The sequence below is a fragment of the Homalodisca vitripennis genome, chromosome 5, assembly GCF_021130785.1.
Source record: "Homalodisca vitripennis isolate AUS2020 chromosome 5, UT_GWSS_2.1, whole genome shotgun sequence".
NCBI classification, from domain to species: Eukaryota; Metazoa; Arthropoda; class Insecta; order Hemiptera; family Cicadellidae; genus Homalodisca; species Homalodisca vitripennis.
The window spans coordinates 58294026-58317263 of NC_060211.1; the positions used below are offsets into that span (position 1 = coordinate 58294026).

Here is a 23238-nt window from a genome sequence, read left to right on the forward strand (position 1 = left end):
GTGTGATGTAAAAAGGGAGTGGTTCTGGTTTACTCTACTAAATGTTTTATGGAGCTTTTAAAAAGATGACGTCTTAACGAACATCGTAAAAAAACCTATTACTTCGTTAAATAGTTTACCTCGGTCACGGGTCATTTCTACACGCTAAATTCGATGTAATAAGGACATTTGAGTTAGCCAAAGAGTTTAATTAATAAATTTTTACAACTATTATTCAAATCGAATTTTAGTTTTGTAAATATAAATAAAACTTTAAAACATAGTTTTGCTGTAACGTGGATCATACATAGTTTGTTTGGGACCGTACGAAGTATGAAACAGTTCAACCCATGGATACTAGAGTATCCGTGGTTCAACCGTAACTTATATATAAACGTGTTTATGTTTGTTCTATCGTCAAAACTCTATATTTGACTTACTTGTATTATAACTGTATATGACCAATATATGTTTGGCCAAGACCGTGTGTTAGACAGAGATAATGTGATTGTACGCTTGTACAGAACACAACGCTTAAGTCAACGTAATGCATATTTTTAATCCATTTTTTGTAATGCATGAAAATTCCAATAGGCATTGTAATTAAACCACAAGTTATTAAATGCCAAAGTACATACTATGGGTCAATTGATGCGTTACTTTTATTATTAACGTAATTTATATATAATATTATAATAACATATGTATATATATATATATATATATATATATATATATATATATATATGTGTGTGTGTGTGTGTGTGTGTGTGTGTGTGTGTGTGTGTGTGTGTGTGTGTGTGTGTGTGTGTGTGTGTGTTTATTGTTTAATATTATATGCCACAAAATTGTTTTGCCACTACTTATAATTTTATTTTCCAAATTCTTTTCAATTAATGCAACTTTATAACACTCCACAGGAACATTATGAAGAGTGAGGATCAAATTATAAATAAATAAACAACATCTTTATTAATTAAGCAAACGTTCTTCAAAGTTACATACTCTGATTTACAAAGGCAACCTTTGTCATGGTATACAGATACTGTAACTAATCATTATTCTAAAACTAAAACAAAATAAAATAATATCAAAATCTCTTTTGCGTGAACTATAAACAAAACGGTGACTAAGGCTCTTTAAAATAAGGGACAGAGCGTTGTATATTAACGGTGCAAAGTATCTAAAAGCTTTCTTGCCAATGTCTAGGCGGATCTCTGTCATATGAAGTAGGCCGTCCTGTCGAGTACTGCGAGTGTTTATTTCATGCCTAAAAAGTTTTGCTTGAGACATTCAGGTTTGCCAGTCTGAAAAACTTTGTGGATAAGTTGAACAGTTTGCAAGTCACAGCAATCTTTAATCGATAACACCTTAGAACTGAACCCAAATTCACTCATCATACTGATACAAAATGGTAAACCAACATTTCAGTAAAATACAAATACCCGCATTACCCTTTAAGGCATCAGATACGTTCCCATTTTAATACTATCGATTTTTAAAATACCTTTATAACACATTGTAATATATTAGGGATCTCTACAAAACAAAGTTTCTTGCTACTTTTAAAATTTAGGAGGCTAAAAGTGTAGAAGTGAGGAAGGAGAATTGGCAAGAATTAGCTTTACAACGTTAGAGGTGCAATGACATATAGAAGAGTAATGTAAGAAGTAATAGCTCTATGTAAAGCTGGCCGCGTGGGTCTCCAATGGTCATTGACCTTACTCCTTAGCATACAGGACAGTCATTGTTTGACCTCCCCGAGGACATTAATGTTTGAAGTTTCCTTAACGGACGTAACGTAGATGTAGCGAATGGCAAAATAGTGTTTGCAAAGGTTTTTGTTAGTATGTCGGAACTAAGAGTTACTGTCACTGCCGGCCTGTGATTTCAGCTCAATAAGGGAAACGGCTTTACTGGCAGCCATCTTGAGTATAGCCTCATAAGAACAATGTTCAATTTCAAACACTTTTATGACTTTGTTTTTGGTCGTAAAATTGTAATGGATTTTAAATATTAATCAACCGCATCCAAATTTCTTTTTTAATTTTCCGACGTTTTTATAGGTCTCCCATAAAAAAAACTTTTAATGACTTTATTTTTCAACTTTTTATTCTTGAACTCAAAAAACTTTATTATTTACAATAAAAACTAAAAAGATTTTGTATTTGTGTTAGTACATATCTTTAAAATACAACACCGATCATGTTTATACGCCTAAAAATAAGGAAGTTAAAAGGTCTGGGGTTTAACTTTGGTTGTTTCACTATGGTCGACTCTTTAAAATATAGTAGTGAAGCAAACATGATTTTTCCCCAATAAGAACAGTATTAAATCATGTGCAGTTACGAGCTCTTATTTTTAATCGTGGCGTTATGGGGAATCGTATTTTAAAGATATAATTAATATGTATTCAAAAGCTTCTTTGCTTTGTTGAAAAGTATATAATTTTCGAGCGTTTATACGATAAAGTACATCAAAGTTTCGCAAAAGTGTATGCGGTGTATTGTAGTCTCATATGAGACTACAGTCAAGAGGGTCCCCGTACAGCAGGCTCTTACAGGAAAGAAACACTCGTGTTCCAACCACATGGTGTTCCAAAATCACTTTATCAGTATTTGAATGCTTCTTAAATCAATCGCTTTTGTAAGCAGCCATTTTAGGATTTCATTTATTCCAAGCACTTTATTTCTTGTCTTGTGAGATTAGTCACAAATTTTAGAAGCGAACACTCAGGCTTTGCTCTTATCTGCCGTGCTCTTCAAAATAAAATTTGTCATGCAGTCATAAAGATGCCATTGTATTATACCGGGATTTGTGACTACGTAAAACACAGTACTACAGTGTGAAGTGTTAAAACGTAAAAATATTTGCTAGACTAATAGAATGGCGACATAATTGTTGTACGAATCTCATTTATAACACGCTGTATAGTTCAATAATCAAAATCATTTGCAACAACACACAGTTACGTAAAGTTCACTGAATATTAATAATCAACTACTTGTCTGCACGTTGCGTAGGGAGAATTATTTAGCGCCTTATAAAGCTAATGGTTTTGGCTTTGTTAGCCGTATTAATTGTTTTACTTTCGTAAAAACTTATCATACTGATTTGATCGCAGACTCAATTATCTCACTTATTACAGTGGTAGTGTTGGAGTGGTTGTTTCCAATAACTAAAGACTGTTAAATAATTCATTCGTATTTGTGTAAGTATACCAATTTTAATGAGATAACCAGTTTACAGAATAAGTTTTGCTAGAAAGATTTAGGAATTTTACGTGGTTAAAACGTGTCTAAAGATTCGTTGTTTTTTTTTTTTTTTTTTTTTTTTTTTTTTTTAAATCTCTATTTAGGAGTAATTAACCTGGTAGATAACCCCTGAAAACTTGTGTGAATTACAAAATATTCAAGGTAGGTGCTTTTGTTCAGTAATGTATAGCAAGTAACTGTAACACTTCACTTCTGACTGGTTTATACCTTCCATTTGAACTCACCATTGGGCACAGCAAAAACTGATGTGTCACTTAAATCTGGGCAACCTTATGGATGTCCAGGAGTGGCACATCACTAACCGCAAATGTTGAGATTCTGGGGTTCATGGGCAATTCGATAGGTTTAATGTATTACTATAAAATGAAATATTAATACATTTTAAAACTTTTTTATTATATTATGCTACTACCATTTCGTACGCATTGCACGTGTATGGGCACTTCTGGTTGGAGTGAATTATATTTCTGAAGCCAATGTTGATTTTACCTTGTTGCCACGATAAAGAAAAGTTTGTTTAAAAGTGTATGTTTATGGCCATTGTAATTTACTACGGGTTTAGTATGTTTTTGTGCCATCGTTGATTTTAACTTGTTTCTTAAATCAAGAAAATATATAAGTAATACAAGTCTGAGAGCCTACCTCTGTCAAAAGACAACTAAAATAGGTTTTATAACGATATTTAAAGTTATAGTAAATGTTATATAGTAACCTATTTTTACTATTAATTTTAATGTTCTTATCTGGATATTGTCTTACTCTGTGTTCAACAGCCGTTGCGTAAAAAATTGAAATAAGAAGTTTTGTTACTATCTATGCTTTCAAGACATTCGTGGACAAGTTTAAAATAGTGATTACTCATTAAACATATAGTTGAGCTGTCATAAAATGTGATTAGCTTTAAAAGGCTCTTTTAAATAATAATATTTGTTTACTATAATTAAACTTTTGAGACTAGTGGATCGTAGACCGGAAGGATTTTTGAAATAAGAATAGGCCTATAAGTTAATCAGGGACTCTAATAAAAGACCATGTAAAATTTCAGTTCAGGTCCAGTAGTTTTTTCGTGATTGAGTAAAACACACACACACACACACACACACACACACACACACACACACACACACACACACACACACAGACAGACGCCATTAGATTTTTATGTAATAGTATAGGTATAGACTACAGGAAGTCGACTTTTTTGAAAGGCAATCGTGATTTATGAGCGAGACGAAACCAAAAGAAAAACACATTCGAGAGTAAGAACTGTATATTACATCACACCGCAAAACACAAGGAAACAAATAAAGATTAATACTCTGCTCGTTGCTAGCAGTAGACTGTTCTGGCGCAACTGGCTCGGAAACGATTAACTGCAAAGTGGACAGAGAAAGCCAACAGCTGTTTTATTTGAATAAGTAATTAGAAAAAAAACAAATCTATCGGTAATCGAATTAGACATTGAAAGATCTTGTTCCTGAGTTGAATGGTGCAAATGTCAACTCAAACTCTCTTCACTCATTATTGTCATGCAACTCTATTGTTGAGGTGGGTGTTCACGACACTCTATTTTAAAAGTAAATCCTCAAAATATTTGTAAGTTCTTCATTCATGGACCTGAACTCGTGCGTTCAGTATTCAACTGAACTGAATTTAAAGACAAATCAGTCAATGCGTCGTAAGCTTTTACCTTTGACAAAATTAGTTTACAGAAGATGTTTTTCTAGATGGTGTTCTTCTGGAGAGAAACAACTCCACAGCTTTCCTAGGGATGTTTCTGGATAGAGGATTGAACTGGAAAGATCATGATGATAGCACGTGTTTGAGATTTTCCCCAGGCATGTATGCATTGCGTCACCTAGAAAAATCATAAGAAAAAATTCCAAACAATTTTAAGAATTGGCCATTATCCACTCTCATTTTGCGTATGCAGTGAGATTGTAGCATATTTATGCAATAGCAAAATGGATCCTATCTGAAGACTTAAAAAACATTGAAAACTATTTGCAAGCTGTATTTCAGAGAGTCGTGTAGAGAAACTTTCAAGGAGTTGGGATTGCTGTTTTGTCTTACGTTTTGATATATGTTTGATGTGATCATGAACTGCCGATCAGGGTGCATCTTGATACTCGGTGGGGACGTTCACCAATAAAATTGGTGAATTCTAAAGGCAGGTATAACTTTAGAATTCTACTGTTTAGATTGACGTTGAACATATACCTAAAAACATTGGTGTCATATTATTCAACAGGCTTCCTGAAAGTACTAAAAAGACTGCAATAATCCAAGTATATTACTATTTTTATTAGATCATGATGAGCCGCTGTGGTGTATTATACAGTAATTAAAAGTATGGGTAGACTCTGTTTAGTTTTTGATGGATACAGATGGAGGGATGGAACTCGGGACACCTTTCTAGAAAATAGAAGCACTTTTACAACTTTGCTCATACTCTCAAAATTGGATTTGGGGGAGAGCGGCTCAAAATTTGTACATTTAAAGACCTTTAAGAGCTGCCGTTTTGTACTGGGTTGAGATAGAAAGCTCTAGTTTCCACTGTATTTCTTCTTTGATCAAGACCTTTAAAATGAGTTTTCTTTTAATGGACCTTAACGTTTAAAAATTTTGAGCCGCCCCCAAACCCCGAAATCCCATATTAGGGAAATGGGCAAAGTTGTAACAGTGATTAAAAAGTTCACTTCTATTTCCTAGAAAGGTGCCCCGAGTTACCTCTCCATCTTTATCCATCAAAAACTAAACAGAGTGTATCCATACTTTTAACTCACACTGTATACAGAAAGGCTGGATCTGAGGTCAATGCAAAAATGTGACATTGTAAGTTAAAATTGGCTGTGAGTGAATTTTCATGTTAGGGTTAACAAAAGTCTAAAAATGTATGACTGCGATATGACATGAATGTGAAAAAATGAAATAAAGATATTATAACAAACATAGTTTCTAGATAGCGCATTTAATCAAATTTAAATTTATCATCATTGTAAAGTAGAGCACAGATAGCTGTAATAGCATATTTACGGTCCTGTCTCATCAGTAGCTACCATTTGAAGTCGCTCAGACACAGGTTTAGTTACGGCGCTCGTTCTCACTGCACGGATCGTAATACACTTGCAATGTGTGTGTTTGTGTGACAATTAGAGCAACTCACACTCGCACAGGCACCGCTCTGCTCGACTTGTCTGGCTGGTAGATATACTCGTCCTGGGATCAGCAGGGGACCGAGAAAACCAATATCTAAATGAAAGCGTGTCAACCATAACTCAGAGACCCGGAGAGATATGAACTACCGTTGTCCGTTGTAGGAGTCCAGCTGTGTGCGAACTTATGTGAGTCTCTCTCTCTCATTGAATGCGACCTCCTCGGTGAGTTTGTTACATAATCTGTTCCTTCATTGAATGTACTATTCAAGTGTAACTTATAGTTAAAAAACTCCCTTTGAAATTATGGTTTCCATCAATAGGACAAAAATTTTAGTTTTTGATGCGCAATAGTGTTGTACGATCAACGCACAACGGAGGAGCGCCTAAATACACTTTTGATCGGTACAATAAGCAACGTAATAATAATACGAGTAGTAATCTTTATTGCTGGAAACAATGCTACATTGTATAGCAAGCATAATAAATTCGATTTTGAGCTATGTACGAGTTAGTAATACAAATTCAATAAAAAAATAACTTAGCGAACACAACTACCCAAACCTCTTTAATCAGCTCAGCGAGTGGCCATAAACTAATCGACCTAGTAGAAAGCTTTATAAACCGGAGCCTTTTAAGTTTAACTTCAAAATCGTTAGAACTTATTGCCAAATTCAAATTCCCAGAGAGCCTGTTGATAAGTTTTATACCGATCTCTAAACGCAAATGTCCAAACACCATTGTTTGTTCGATGTTTCTTATTAGTTAGCGATCCCCGTCTCTAGTCTCGTACTGGTGGATCTGTTTGCCTTAGGCCGGTTAGCACGACTGAAAGTATAAACTCACCTCTTGAACAGACAGAGCAACATAAGCAAGCCAGGCTCTCTGAATGTGTCTGAAAATGTTATATTAACAACGATTATAACTGCTTTTATCTCAAGCTTGAGAACTGTGTTTAGTTTATGCACAACCGTTTCGGAATATAATTCCGTATTGTAATGAGAACGGGCCAGGCCAAAGTAGTTCATTTTTACTTACGAGTAAAAAGGTAGTATGTGGTCGATATGATATTCCCAAGTCAGCCAGCTGCATCTGAAGGAATTTCTAAGATTCGGTTTCCTCCAAGAGGGAAACATCTGCTATCAGAAGAGGATCTTTTCCTATGTTTCTTAGAGAAAGATTCATAAAATTATATTTTGTAAGTTATATAATTATACTATATAAGTTTTAATACAGTATTCTATGATACGAAAAACAAAATTAAAACGTTTTACCTAATTTTTATTACATTATTATGTACTCAACGTAGTCGTACTGGTCAACGAAGGTCATACTTGATGTTAACGAAGATATCTGTATGGCTCATTAAAAAAGGTTTAAAGCATATTGTGAGACCATTAACAATTAGACAATCTGTTTAGTGGACATGGTTGTAGAGAGGTTGGAAGGTTGAAATCCCACATTAGGTTTGTTCCTCGACTTATCTAAAGTATCGGACTGTGTTTACATGCCAAATGGCTTGATAAACTTCAGTTTTATGGCAAGAGACGTGTCTTTTTAATGGATTATAGCTCACGAAACATATTCCTAAGCCTCAGATTACAAATTTTCCAAATCTCAAATAAATTGTAGGAAGTGATACATCCGAGTTTTGGTGTCCTTCAAAGATTCAATACTCAGTCATACTGTTTTTTGTTATTTCAATATCAAAGGGTCATTACTACTGCACGTAAGACCTCAAATTCAAGAAGTTCCAACTGTTCATTCTGACTAGAAAGTACATTTTAGAGATTACGTTATTTTTTATTTCTAAGTGTGCACTGAGAAGGGGCCGAGATATACAGGAATATGAAACAAGAAGCAGAGACACCCACCGAACTCCCAGGTACAGGACGAGGGTTTACGAACAAGTGCCCTCACAGGCAGGGGTTTCTTTTATGACGTTGCCAAATGTAATTAGCTTGCTTAAACACTTTGTAGCATCCCAAGGATTCTACAGTTCTGATGAATTTATCGCATTTTACAAAAGAGACCGCTCATATTATAGACTGGCAACCTGCACTGAAAGTTGGAATATTGGCAGGAATAAGTGTGGTGTAAAGTGGTTGACTGGAGCTTGGAAACTATTCCATGAATTTACTACATATAATTTTGTATGATTAGTTTGAAACATATAAAATACCTTACTATCAGTATCTCATTTCCAGTGTTTTTTTAAAGATCTCTCATGAGAGAGAAACCTAACGATGCCAAGAAACGCCATTTCTGATTGCTCTTATTAAAAATAAGTGGCAGTTAATACAGAGGAAAAATTCTAATTTCAAAAAGGATAGAGCTCACGTAGAAAATTCTAATGTTCGCCATTATTTTTCTTTATCTTATCTTTAAAATGAGGTTGTTTAAAGCCTTTTGAATTTTTTATATGTGATCGTCAAATGTACTAAATGTGATTCGATGTTGCTATTCGATTATAATTTTTTTATATTCTTTCCCTTAAATATATGTTTGTTTATAAAGTTTTAAAAATACTTTATAAACTTTTATAAACTTACTTTATAAACTGTCATAAGTGGCAATTTACCAGTATTAAAAAATAGTTACAAAAACAAATTAAGAAATCAAGAACCAATACCAGTTCCAAAGCCTAACTTAGCATTTTTTTCAAATAGTTATTGTTTTTTGGGACCTAAAACGTTTAGTATAATTTCTTCAATTATTAGTTGTGAGAATATAAAGTTATTTTCAAAAACATTAAAGAAGTGTTTATTGGGTTTTGATAAATTAGATTTTCTTCTCTGCATAGATTCCTAGTTAATTAAAGAAGGTAACAGTAAATTTTAGTTTGAATTTATTTAAGTGGATTTTCATTTGCTTTGTAACTGCAGTAGCACACTTTTAATCAATTTTGTTTAGGAGCTTATAAAAAAATCAAAGTTTTGTTGAAATTTTCTTTGAGCTGAAAAAGATTTTTGTTATAAAAGGAACCTCTCCACAGGCACTTGCCTCTAGAGGCCCTAGTTATTTTTGAAAATATTTCTTTTAATTTACGAGTGTGTTTGTTTTAATTTTATTTACAAGAATGTTAAATTTTTATTTAAGTTTGCTCATTAGGTTTGTACATTGTGTATACATTTGGTTGTTTAGGTTACTTTATTGATTTATTACATTGTGTGTACCATTGTATATAATGTGTTATTGTAATATTTTCAAAAATAAATCATATTCTATTCTATTATATTCTATTCTATATAATTATATTCAACTTACAATCAAGTGTATACACCTATTAAATAAACATAATCACAGAAAAACCTACTACACGAGTCATTGTTGACTGAATGACCGACCATCACCAAGAGAGTTTAATTACATTTTAATATATTCAGACAAGGTAACACCCAGTCGCCACAATCAGCATGATCGCTGTAGAGTTTTTCACTCGTTTCTTCACCATTGTTCTCGATACATAAATCAAGCGCCGTGATACGGGACTTGCCCCCGGCTCTACAGTAGTAGAGTAGTAGTGGAGCCTTCACCTTTCGTCTGTAGTCGGTGTCAGTAATTACAGACAGAGTTACTATGTTAAACCTCCTCCTGTGCCGCAGTGGGTGTAGTGTGCCATGCAGCCTACCACTTGTCAGGCCTACAAGTCGAGCCGGCCTTGTCTCCACTCTCTTTATTATTCCATGAAGCCACTGCGTGGACGTTTGGGCCATTGAAAAGGCCTTATGTTTCACATCACGGTTTTGGAATTAAACTTTCGTTTGTAAAATTTTAATTTGCTCACTTTTAGTAGTCAGTCGAGGTCTACTATTGAGCTGTCTGCGACTGGCATTTCTTCGGTGAAGACTCTTAAGCTTTCGCCAATTCTCTGAAGAAGAGGCGTGAAGATTGATGGATAACATCAACACCGGCAAGAGATGGTCAAATGAGGCGTCTTGTTAGAGGTGAAAGCGGTCGTGTCAGACATGACGGGCCTAACTGATGTCTGTTTGCCACTTTCTTTATGTTATGTGCAAGGTAACAACAGTGCACTACCATGCACCCATGGCATTTTGATAAATTACTCAGAGTTAGGAGCTTTTCTGATTGGTATGCATTGTAAATGTTGTGAATTGTTGTTGCAGAGTTTATAATTATTGAACATTCGCAAAATATAACACGCAAATAGTCAGTTTTGTTTGTTTCTTTAATGTAATAGATGAATGAGTGACCTACTAAAAGTTTATCACTCCCAATCACTCTCAAAATATTAATTTCTTCAATTAGAGGCCGAAAATATATTGGTTACTATTGTCCAAATGGTCCCACGAATCCAGAATGGGATGCTTAAATTGTGGTGTTTACATATTCGTTCACATTTGCAATATATAATATTAATACACTGTGCATGGGAGTGTGTGAATGTTTATATGGCATTTTGATAAATTACTCAGAGTTAGGAGCTTTTCTGATTGGTATACATTGTAAATGTTGCGAATTGTTGTTGCAGAATTTATAATTATTGAACATTTGCCAAATATAACACGCAAATAGTCAGTTTTGTTTGTGTCTTTAATGTAATAGATGAATGAGTGACCTACTAAAAGTTTATCACTCCCAATCACTCTCAAAATATTAATTTCTTCAATTAGAGGCCGAAAATATATTGGTTACTATTGTCCAAAGGGTCCCACGAATCCAGAATGGGATGCTTAAATTGTGGTGTTTACATATTCGTTCACATTTGCAATATATAATATTAATACACTGTGCATGGGAGTGTGTGAATGTTTATAAAAAGTCGTTAAAAAAATAGAAAGCCGACTGGAAAGGTCGTTTTGTGGCCAAGACAAGTTGAACTTGACAGCTTGTTGTGGCCAAGGACAACTTTACTGACCCCAATGATACCGTGCTAATGGATTTGTTGTAGTAGTATGGAAAGCGGTCTTCCGAGAGACTCACTCACCAGTGTCTAACTTTTTTAGCATTTAGTATATTTCCCTTCATGTAAAAGAGATCTACCGAGCATAGAGGACGTCAAGAATGGATATGATTCGCTTCTTGGAATCAATAAAAACGACATTTAAGGAAACAAAAGTTATGTTCAACAAGAAGTCAATTATGGTTAAGGTTAAATATAATACCAAAGTGTTGTAAGTTAACAAAATTCCAATTGTGAGATGGTTTGATGAACTACCTGACCTTTCGCCGCCTCTAAAGCTCTGCAGTACTCTTATTTCATATAATAATTTAAATTGACAAAAAGAGTCTCGCAGAAGTCTAGTCTAAATTTCCATTAGTAGATAAAACGAAGCGAGTACCGCGTATATCAAAAACAAAGTTTGAGATAAATTCTCTATTTCTGAAGTATCACCAACGCCAGTGAATTATTGCCCCAACACATCGTTACAGCATTGATGTGCAAACACTTTCACACCTGAGTGGCAATTACACACATGTATTAAACTCATTTGCGGACTATTTCGAGTTCACTACGTATTTCTTCAGTGTCGATAACTGATCCTGAACCACATTTCAACCAGATTTGGATTATGCTGCAGTCACGATGTCACATACAGCTCGTGATGCGTATTGTAATCATCATACGTTCTGTTACATAAATGCCCGAGGAGCAGTCTTTGATACGAGTACATGACGTGTGTTGTAACACTAAAGATATTGCACCGTCTTCTCCTTGTTGGAGATACCTGTCGGGAAATAATCTAATTGACCTCAATCCACTTAAACTTGCCTGTGGAAAGTAGAGTAGCCAACCAGCCACAGGTTGCAAATCAGGTTTTTAATCTTGTGAGATAAAAATTATTGTCCTAACAATCACAAGTAAGGCTACTCTGCGCCAAAGTGATCGAGTAGCTGAAGAAGCAGGCCTAAGTCTGTGTAGAAAAGAAATCTGTTGGTTTTTAACCCGTGTCAAATGAGGATCTACAGCCTAATTGTTGCAGGATAGCTTTTCGTTGTACTGCAACCTGAGGAAATGTTCCTGTGCAAAGATAAGACGTTCCTGCTTTTCAAATATTTTCGTTGACACTTAAAAAGAAAATACATGCAAATTCTATAGATTAAGTCAGCAGTTCGCAATACGGTACGGATAAGTTAGTTTAGTTTAAATACACCAACTTTGTTGAAGCAATCCACAAATATTAATATGTTGTGGAAAAAGAATGTCATTTCTTTGTACAGCTCACAACTGTCATCGATGTTACTGTTAAAGACTAATCGTTATCCCTATTACATTAGACTAATAAGAGGATACAGTGGTACAATAATTGTATGATACTTTATAAATACATTAAGGCTGTGAAATAGTGTGTTACAAAAATGACGATTACAATGTTATGTTCCAGTTAGTTCCTGTGGGAACAACAATTTTCCGGGGACTGAAGGCAGTGGACCAGGACGCAGGAGTGAACAGCCTGGTGGAGTACACTATCGTGTCCGGGGACGGCCGAGGACTGGGCACGGACCAGGGGGTGGGTCGCAACAGAGTCACTGTGGCTGACGGTGCTGACTTCTTCGCCATCAACCTTCCACACCAAGGGCAGGTCACCGTCAGCAGAGGCCTTGACTACGAGAAGACCCAGCGTTATCTTGTCACTATCCTCGCAACGGTAAGGGTGCTTTAAATTCCCTTAGACTTGTATTCCAAGGCCCCTCTATACAAACGACTATGAAATGAACAGCAAATTGTTCTTACTTCGGATTTCACGAAGATAATTAAAGGTTTCTGTAGTTACAGATGAGTTCATAACATAAAATAATATTTAGAGTTGATAAGATAAGATAAGTTGATTAGATAACCGGATCTTCTCCAGCTTCCTTTGCTATCCGTTTTTAAACTCCGTCTAAACATAACATCTACACTTTGTACTGTTAAGATAAGGATGTTTATAATCAGTTTTTGCAGACCACGTGAAGTTCCTCTGCAGATTTATTGCAGTCCAAGAAAGGTTTAGGATCATTTGATTTGAAAGGGTTTTAATAAAAAATATAGGCTATTTCTCTTTGATACTCAAGAATATATAATGTATATTATCATAACCACTTAATTTATATTATTAACTCCACCAATAATTTATTTTCACTGCTATGATTGCTTTAATCCTGAATCTAGAAAATATACCCTGTAGATCAAAACACTGATTTCTGCTATCAAAGAGTATCTATACCTAAGGCATGCGAAAACTCTTCATGAATTGCCAAGTAACATGAACAGCCACCATTTAAAAGTCGTAAAATGCGAATAAAAGTGATGTCTTGATCGAGATAAGTAGCATATTGCAGAAACCAACCTGCAGTTATGTGTTCAAGGAAGTTGTTGAGGAGTGTAATATTAATAAAATTAAGTAATAAAAATAAGGTCAGACGGTGCCGCGCGTCACTTAGATGTGTATGAGATAAGGTAATGCCCAAGGGACGGTCCTAGTGGTGGGGGGAGAGGAGGCGTGTCGTTAGATGCAAATAGTCTGTGTTTAGTGCAATTATCGCATTGCCTTTAGCTCCATTAACACTGGCATGACAGGACCATTAGACTCGCACTCTACACTGGCTCTGAGTTACTCCTCTTCCTGTTCACTTCTGACCATTTTCCAGTGAAATAACTTTTAACTTAACTCTAGTCCAAAACCATTTAAAATGAACCACACAAAACGTATTACATCAAATTACAAACATTTTCCATGAAGGACAATATTTTAGTTTATATTTTCGATGTCTAATTTTTCGTCGCGTTGAAATTGAATTCTTGAAATATTTCGTTTCCGCTGTGGATTTTCTGCTATTATCCAACGGTAATAAACTTTAGACATTGATTAGTGAAACAGAGTAAATAATAAAGAAGGAAAATAATTTCAACAAAAAATATAGTGTTAAAATATCAAGAGCTGGCATCGTGTGGGAAAGAAGCCATACTGATCACTGTTGGTCACATTGGTCGTTGGTGTTGTTAACTTTCAGGGAATCACAAAATACATCCACCTTTTCAACTTTCCTCTATAGACGGATGCGTATTATTAGCAGTTTCGTTTACAACAGCATCTTTTTACTGAAGGTAGCTCTCTCCACATTGAGGGTGAAATATTTCAATAATTTAATAAATTGTTCGAGCAAAGTTGCGACGCTTCGTGAACCGGAAATCTTTGATATTAGTTATTACACCGGCTGCAAATGCCTGAACACTAAGATTAACAATTAAATTTTGCATACTAACATTTTGATCGTTTCGATTCGAAGTTCAGCTCAAAAACAAAACCTACATAGTAGTAAGATATAATAAAATATTACTTCGTCAATTGAAGATTTTCAATATAGCAAATTAGTTTAGAAGATAACAAGTCGACAACAACATGAAAATTAAAAAAAACATTTATAGTTAATCTATATATATATATATATATATATATATATATATATATATATATATATATATATATATATATTTATATTACATACAATTATATAACTTGTTTACAATTGTATAACCTTTTTTTAAAACAAGAGAAGCCGATCACTTTTTAAGCCTTATGGGCCACAGGCCTGTGCGAGGATCTTATCAAACATAATAAAGGAGAGAGTCGATACAGTACAAGGTCGAGTGTACTGATAAAAAGTGCAACGGTCACAGACTGGGGATTCGAACCCGTGCTATCTCTAACTCAGACTCAAAGTCCAATGCCTTAGACGGCTCGGCCATCGGCACTCCCAAACTACTAGCTTAAACTCATGTTTCAGTTATGTATTAAAAATCATACATGCGCCAAGATAAACCTATGTACACAGTTTATAATATTTCTCTCGAGACAGACATGGGGATAGATATATTTTAAGGAAACACTCGGACCCTTAATAAGTACTACCACTTTTTTGGCCTTCGTCTACGATAGGTAAGTGGCAAATATAACGCAGGCCCTTTTTAAGAACTTATATATTAAACTATGTTACAGTATCCACCAATACTTGGAAATCCCTGTGCTACACATCTTGCACAAAGGTAGTCATAATCCGGAATAATTCAATCACAGTACACGATATAAATGAACAGAAAAAATTATATGCAAAATTATGAACTCACAGTATGTTATTGTTAGTTCCATTGGCATACAGTATCTTCTAGTATATCTCAGAAAATTAAAGATTTTAAAAAGAAAAGAAAGAGATAGAATTGTTGAACATTGCAAATACAAAGAAACAAGTTAATAATGTAGATGATTCTGTAACAATACAGACAGAGACAAATCGTTCTTCTCGATCCGAGGACAACAATAATGTAGTGTCAGCTGATGTGTTTTACCTCATTGTTGTGGCCGTGTAACTGCCTACCTGTTATTTATACAGGTGATTATCGACAAGGCAGTGGACGGCAGGTCAGCTGTAGACGCCTAGACACATTACAGAGGCTGGACAATCCAGCACGTTCTGACATCAGACTTACACATACAGTAGTACTGACCATTCTATACAGTTACGTTTTATATGTGAGTCCTTCCCCGGGTGTTTACATGAAAGTAAAGGATTCGTAGTAATTCACATATTTATTAGGAGTGTATGTGCAAGCGATAAGTCTTTAAAAGGTTCTTTCAAAATTTCGTGGTAGTGTGGGATTTGATAAATTAACAGTTTTTGAGAAGTAAACATGTTATTAAGGGATCCGGCTTTTCTCCAGAATTTACTTAGTAGTAAGACTTTTTATATGGGTTACAGACTTCTTGGAAGTATACGTGTTATTAAGGAATTTGGTCTTGTTTGGAAATCTATATGAAGCATTCTATAGAAATTAAAGTGTTATAAGAATTTATTCTTTTTAATAGATTCTATTTTGAGAATTCATATAGTTTTCAGGGATTTCGTATAGATTTGTATTTAAAATATTAAGTTTCTTTTTGATGATGGATTGTGAAGGAAACAGGATTTTCCGGACATTTACGATCGTTCAGTGAAACGATGGTGCATTTCCTGACTTATGCGAGTCACAACGCTCTGGTATGGATTGTTTATTTTAACCTAGATTGTAGTTATGTGTTAAGTTAGATATATACTTGAGGCAGAGATCATATTATTGCAGATCTCGAAACGAAGTTTTACTGACTTTCTGTATCACTGAAAATCGCTGGAAAATGTCCGGGAAATATCCTGTTTCCTTTAAAATATTTATTTGTTTCCAAGGTAGTGTTGGATTTGATACGGATTTATCCATTTATTTGGAATGTATACAGTAATAGAGTATTCTACATTGATTAAAAATAATATATTAGTCCGTATTGGTAATATTTATTGGGAGCCTATCTGCGCCGTAATTTTCCAACTTCTCACAACTATGCAAACTTTATCCGAACAAAATTATTTTTATGTATCTAAAGTACGGGTTTCAAGGCACACTCGACGTTAACCAAGTAAAAATGTAAGGTAAATGAGGTTGGTTCCGAAGTTACAGAAATCACTGTATGGATACAGGCAAATTAATGTACGTATGTTATTAAACGTCACTTGTATTGAATTAAAACAATTGTTATTCCGTGTATATTGACTCTAAAATAAGGTACATCAAAAAAATGAGGTATATATTTTACTGCTGGTCACCCTCGGCTGCTTTAGTACAACGGATGCGTAATATCACTTTAAATCGTCACCAAAATTGTGTTTGTGCCAAGTGATGAACGCTCGTATACCTTGTGAACCGTGAACAGGTCACTTGTAACTAATTCTTCATTAACTAGATGCTTCAGCTTATTGCTAGAAAACCCCCTACTACTACACTTAGTTACTGAGCTGTAATACTAGATGAACTGTGTCATGGAGGTGGAGTTATACAAGGCTATAATGCAACTTTGTGCAATTAGTAGTGGGTAGTTACGTTAAGTTTAATGCGATATTGCTTAGAGCCATGAAATTATTGTGACTAATGTGTGGTTTATGAGGTTATCATCAAGATTTAAGAAATCATCTTCAAGATGACTTCTAAAAGGCGTTTAACACAGCCGTAACTATTGGTGCAACAAATTTATTTACGAAAATCAAATAAATAATAGCTTTCTTATCTCAAAAGCAAAGTTGTACAGAAACCAATCGTGTTGTAAAATACGAAAGATTTAAGTCGCGTAACTATGAAACAAAATCTGCGTTGTTTGCGAGACTCCAAGTGGGCTACGCTAGCCCGGTGGTGACCGCTCCTTCCTTACGTAAGTCTCGGCACATGCGATAGCCTAGCCGCAGCCGAGGAATTCAACCTGTTCTGTACGCTTCCGTCATTCGATGGGTTTCCCTCTTTAGCCACCATTATTCACAGGTTCGTTTCCTGGTCTCTACCAGTTTTCGGTGCTGCAGGCCAGCGATCACTGCTGTATTTACCGTTATTGGAATCAGACGGAACACGAGCGATAAGTCGAGTTTTCTCATACATTATTTATATCCATGTTTTATTGAATACGCCAGCTACTGCTCTAGTTTAACTCGGGTACGCGGCTTATTATATACTTACTATTCACCGTCGATTGACATCTAATTATACCGCAGTGATTTTATACGAAAGATCCACTTCTATGAGTTTCTTCGTATTTATAATTTTGACGTCAATAATTTTCAGTCCAGATGTATGAATAGTAAGAAAGTGGAAGTCACCACACCACGTGTCGCGTAATAGCCTTCTCCAGGCTTGCAAGCTGAAGGTCAAGTCTTATAGTTCATATAGTTTTTGAGATGTCCTGTAAACAGATAGGGAGACAGACATGCAGTCGTACAAAAAATAAATTTTTACATCTCCTTGCAGACAAAAGAAATATTGAGTCAACCTACTGCGTGACAAGCTTCAGGTTGGACCAACATGGAACTCATTCTTTTCTTTGTATAATTCAAGTTTCATTCAAAATTTAAAGGCCACAGATGAAATATTTTTCGTCATATCTTTCGACATGATACAATCAACTGTTTGTAATTAAATAAGGTTTGGTTAAATAAGGTAAGTTTAAATAATAACAGTTTACAGTTTACAGACCAAGTCATTACAAGATGATGTTGAGGAAATTAGGCTGCACGTTTTAATATGTCACATCTTAAAATCCTATATAATTGTACTCACTTTGTTTACAAATTTATTTATTCTGCCATATTCTCGTTGCCACCACGGTTATCCATAAGACCAATGTATAAATATTCACTAACGCTCAGCCAAATCCCGCGGAGTGACATGAACAGTCATCGAACGATAAATATTAAAATTTATCTATTCTTTTCCATAACCGTAAGTATCACTATATGTTTTAATATTCTGTTTACTGTTTATACGAGTATATGATTTTCGGGTAGTGTTTTACAATATTTGAAAATCCATGAAGGAAATTAAAGAAGTCAGGCTCGTAGATTTCTGGGGTTTGTTGAATCTTCCTTGAAGATCATTAAATTGGTTTAAAATTAGGAATTTTAGACATACAATGATTGTGTTTCATTTTAAGGGGGGCATGTACCTTTTTCGGGTCCCATGTTATTTAAATGGGAGTACACTGCAACATGTCGGTACCATTATCTCCTAAACTATTAGATATATTGACTTTAAACTTTAGGGTTTTGTTCTACATTAACAGCTTTTTATTTTCAATGCCTTTTTTTAATATCTCAATAAACAAAAAAATTATCGTGGTAGCAAACTTAACAAAAATTTTTTTTTTAATTATGTAAATACAATATTTTTTAAAAATTATAAAAACATAATATATATTGATAAAAAAAGCATGAATCTACTCACCAACTAGTCTGCAATAAGTGTGTAAAAATTTGAAGTCTGTAAGTCTAATAATTGTTTCACAACGTGTTCCGAAATGTCACAAAACGGTACTTTCGGTAAAACAGCTTTAAAAGTTTTAGTTACACTTCAAAACACATAATCACTTTAAAATCCACCTGGACAGTAATCATCTTCTTCATTTTTACTCTTTTTTTCTTACCCTTCTTTTTATCCTCTTCTTTTTATTTTCTTCTTGGACTTCTTTGTCAGCTTTTTTTAAAACCCTATTGGAATCGATTTGTTGAAGGCCTTCAACCATAAAGCGTCCTGTGTTGGATGCATAATCGTTCCAAAACAGTCACTTTGGCCATTGCTTCTTCATTAAAACTAAGAACTCTGCATCACAAACCCCTAATTTTAATGTCTGAATGCCAACAAATGTGGTCTTGGGTAGCCTATTCCCAAATTACGCTATTGATGCTTTCATTAGGGTTCTGTGTTTTAACCGTGCAGACACCTCTTTAGTAGGGCTGGGGCTGATAAATCCTTATAGATTGGTTTTATTTCTTCCATAATAGATTCAGGCAATGAGTTTGTATGTTTGAAATCATCTAGCTTATTATTTGCCTGAGCTTGTCTGTATTTGCACCAAGACTCAATCCCAGGCGGGCATAGTTCGTGCTGAGGTTTTGCGTCAGTCGATAATTTGTGATAGAACGTAGCCCATATAGCTCTCTTCATCATTTTTTCAACATCTTCCAAATTATTCTTTATTGCCATCCCATAAAAACGTTGTAAGTGATCTATCTCTACATCAGTCAACCTACCTTGTCCTCCAAGTCCTTTACCATCCTTCAATTTGATTCCTTTTTTATCCCTCTTCAATCGCCGCAGTCTTGTTCCTAGTCGCTTCTGAGTATGGCCTACACATTCAAGTTTTTTCTAACAAAACATCATCACCATAGGGATTGTTTGCCACAACATGAGTAAACCCCTTAGAGTCCCCATCTCCAAGGTATTTTGTGTATCACAACATTGAGTTTAGCCTCAGAGCGGCGACAAAGAGTCAGAGCTCCCGCCACCTCCATTCCACCACTTGTACCTGAAATATTTGCCAAACAAGTACCAGAATTTTTGTGCTGTTTCAATAGGGTTTTTTTGTCATGGCTTAGAGGTTTTCTGACACATTTTATTACAATATTTGCTGAAACACTCAAAGTCCATAACCGTTACGCGGGACCGTTCACAGAGGTGAAGCCTCGCTTCTGCCAGGTACCGTCAAAAGCGGCTGCTATATCACGACAATCATCATTTTAGGCTACGAACTTCATCAGCTGCCTGTCTAAGTGAACATTCACTTACCTCTGTTACAGCAGTAAGCAGTTTTTTATTATATTTTTCAATTCGGCTGTTTGGTGGAGCGATATTCATCACAGCAGAAAATACCCTACCAGAATCTAGGCCTTTGCCGATTGAACGTAGAGCATAAACATATCTTAGATTCAACTCATACATATTTCTAACACATTTGGGAGCTTATTACTGAGTCAGTATGTTTACATACATTGCAACAAATATTTACACGATGTACTATTCCACACTTGAAGTCTTCCATCTAGGCTTATGTCAATGCAGTCGGAACTACTACAATATTTACATGCAGTGAAAGATTTTATTAGGCCATAAATCTGTTGTAAATCTATTATAATATTTACATTGTTTATGTCATAATCACTAAATTTAGGCAACTTTGAATCATTAATCTTCTTAGAACTAGATGATTGTTTAGGCCTAGGCCTATTAGATTCACTTGTACCTGGAGAAGCACTTATCCTAGTTCACTTGAATTTTTACGAAATTGGTTACCTCTGTAAGACTGTTTATTGAACCTTTTCACTCTAGGCATGGCTAATACACAATAATATCACTTATTTATATAATAAATTACAAACTAAGAGTCCAAAGTTTTGATCACTGGCACCACACAAAATAGAATTACACTGACAAACACTGTTTAGTAAAACATAAACAATAACAATAATATCAATAGTGTAGGTTAGGTAAGTTACAGATGACTTACATCCTTCAAATGCATATAAAGCAAGCAGTGCTACCAAACCTAAAGGGGAAAAACTTAATAATCATACAATTGGAGCAAGTAATATGTTTATAATACATTCTGGACACTAACAATCCATAGCGCGCCATGTTGTCAGCTGAAAAAAGCGTGCATACATTTCTTAAAACACATTTTACACATATTTCTAAACCTCTCAGATATAGAGTGTTATATATTTTTGAAAAGGGCATAAAACATAGTATTTTTTATGATATGTTTCAAAAAAATCGATATTTTGGTGCCAAAAAGGTACATGCTCCCCTTAAGTGTGAACATCCCATATCTTCTATGCAATTCTACAGTACCTATGTTCTCGTTGATGCCAGAAACAAAAAATGATAAACAGTGAATAAATGATAAGGAAATAGGATAAATAGGAAGAAGAAAAGGGCACATTGATGAAGTTCACTGGTACTCCAGGGAACATCCTTTTCACTTGATTCCTGACGTGTTTCGAACTATGTCTCTATAAGCACCCCCAATCCTGATGACCGCTTTTTTCTCACAACAAAAACTGCATATAACTGTCCCGAAAAATTATTTTTAGTTATGACTACTTTACGCATTCTTCATAATATAATGTTCAATTTTATCAAAAAAGCTGTGTTCTATGACAAGATCCGAACCGTGTCATATTCTCCGCCATTATGTCACTGCGCCGAAAAAACTGCGTTAACATTCTGAGTGCCAACAGGTTATTAGTTGATATTCGATGTAATGTTTGAATCGTAACACTCAAACCCAGTGTCTCTCTGACAGACCATATCATGTTTCCTATAGTTGTTGAACAACATATGCGTCAGCCGAACAGCTGTTAGTTTGATATTCGATATATATTCTGTGAGCCGCAATACTCACATCGAGTGTCTCTCTGACAGACCATATCATGTTTCCTATAGTTGTTGAACAACATATGCGTCAGCCGAACAGCTGTTAGTTTGATATTCGATATATTCTGTGAGCCGCAATACTCACATCGAGTGTCTCTCTGACAGACCATATCATGTTTCCTATAGTTGTTGAACAACATAATATATGCGTCAGCCGAACAGCTGTTAGTTTGATATTCGATATATTCTGTGAGCCGCAATACTCACATCGAGTGTCTCTCTGACAGACCATATCATGTTTCCTATAGTTGTTGAACAACATATGCGTCAGCCGAACAGCTGTTAGTTTGATATTCGATATATTCTGTGAGCCGCAATACTCACATCGAGTGTCTCTCTGACAGACCATAGGCCTATGATATCTTTCGTGGTTGTCGAGCAACGTGTGCGACAACCGAAGCAGCGTCAGTCGAATCAGCGTTAGCAGCAACCATCATAGTACTTGACGAGAAGCACAAGTGGTAAAATGATGGAATCGGAAGTTGATTTGAAATTACAAAGACCGCGTGTTAGACTGTGGGAGATATAAGAGCGCAAGCGTTGTGTTTAACACCCATAACGCTGTACTCTCGAGTCTGTTATCTCAGAACCACAAAGAGCGGTTACCAGGTCTCTCACGTCCCCGGAAGGGCATCATTGTTCCCGGGTTCCCAGGGACACGGTCTGCCGAGGAGACCGCTCAGCGCGGAGCCGCACACACGGCCCAAATGTCAGCTGATTTACCCCGCGATTGACGAATACCTTTTACAAGAACCGCTATGTACAAGTGGTGAGGGATATTTATAGAGTCGTGACAGAGTCTGATTGTAAAGGTCGTGAAGTGACGACACGCGACACGGCAGAGTGCGCTGCACTACCTCCTCCTCCTCCTCCTCCTCCTACTCCTACACTTACCTCCTACAATCTGACTATTTATACATAGACTTGGCGCTGTCATATGTCGTTAAAGCACTGTGACCAGAAGCGCAGTTACGTAGTGTAAAATTCCAAGAAAATGCTTTAATTAAGATGTCGTATCGAGAACATACGAACGAAGTACAATCGTATAAGAGAAACGTAATGATGAGTAACAATTAAAGAATATGTTAATGCTTAATTAGGAAACAAA

At 35.4% G+C, this 23238-nt stretch overlaps 1 protein-coding gene across 1 annotated transcript in view; it reads left to right on the forward strand.

Moving 5' to 3' along the window:
• Positions 1-23238, forward strand: part of LOC124362265 (cadherin-99C-like) — a 190061-nt gene that overhangs the window by 94937 nt on the left and 71886 nt on the right. The window contains 1 exon segment of the mRNA XM_046816618.1: positions 12757-13020. Within this exon segment, the coding sequence (XP_046672574.1) occupies positions 12757-13020 (264 nt within the window).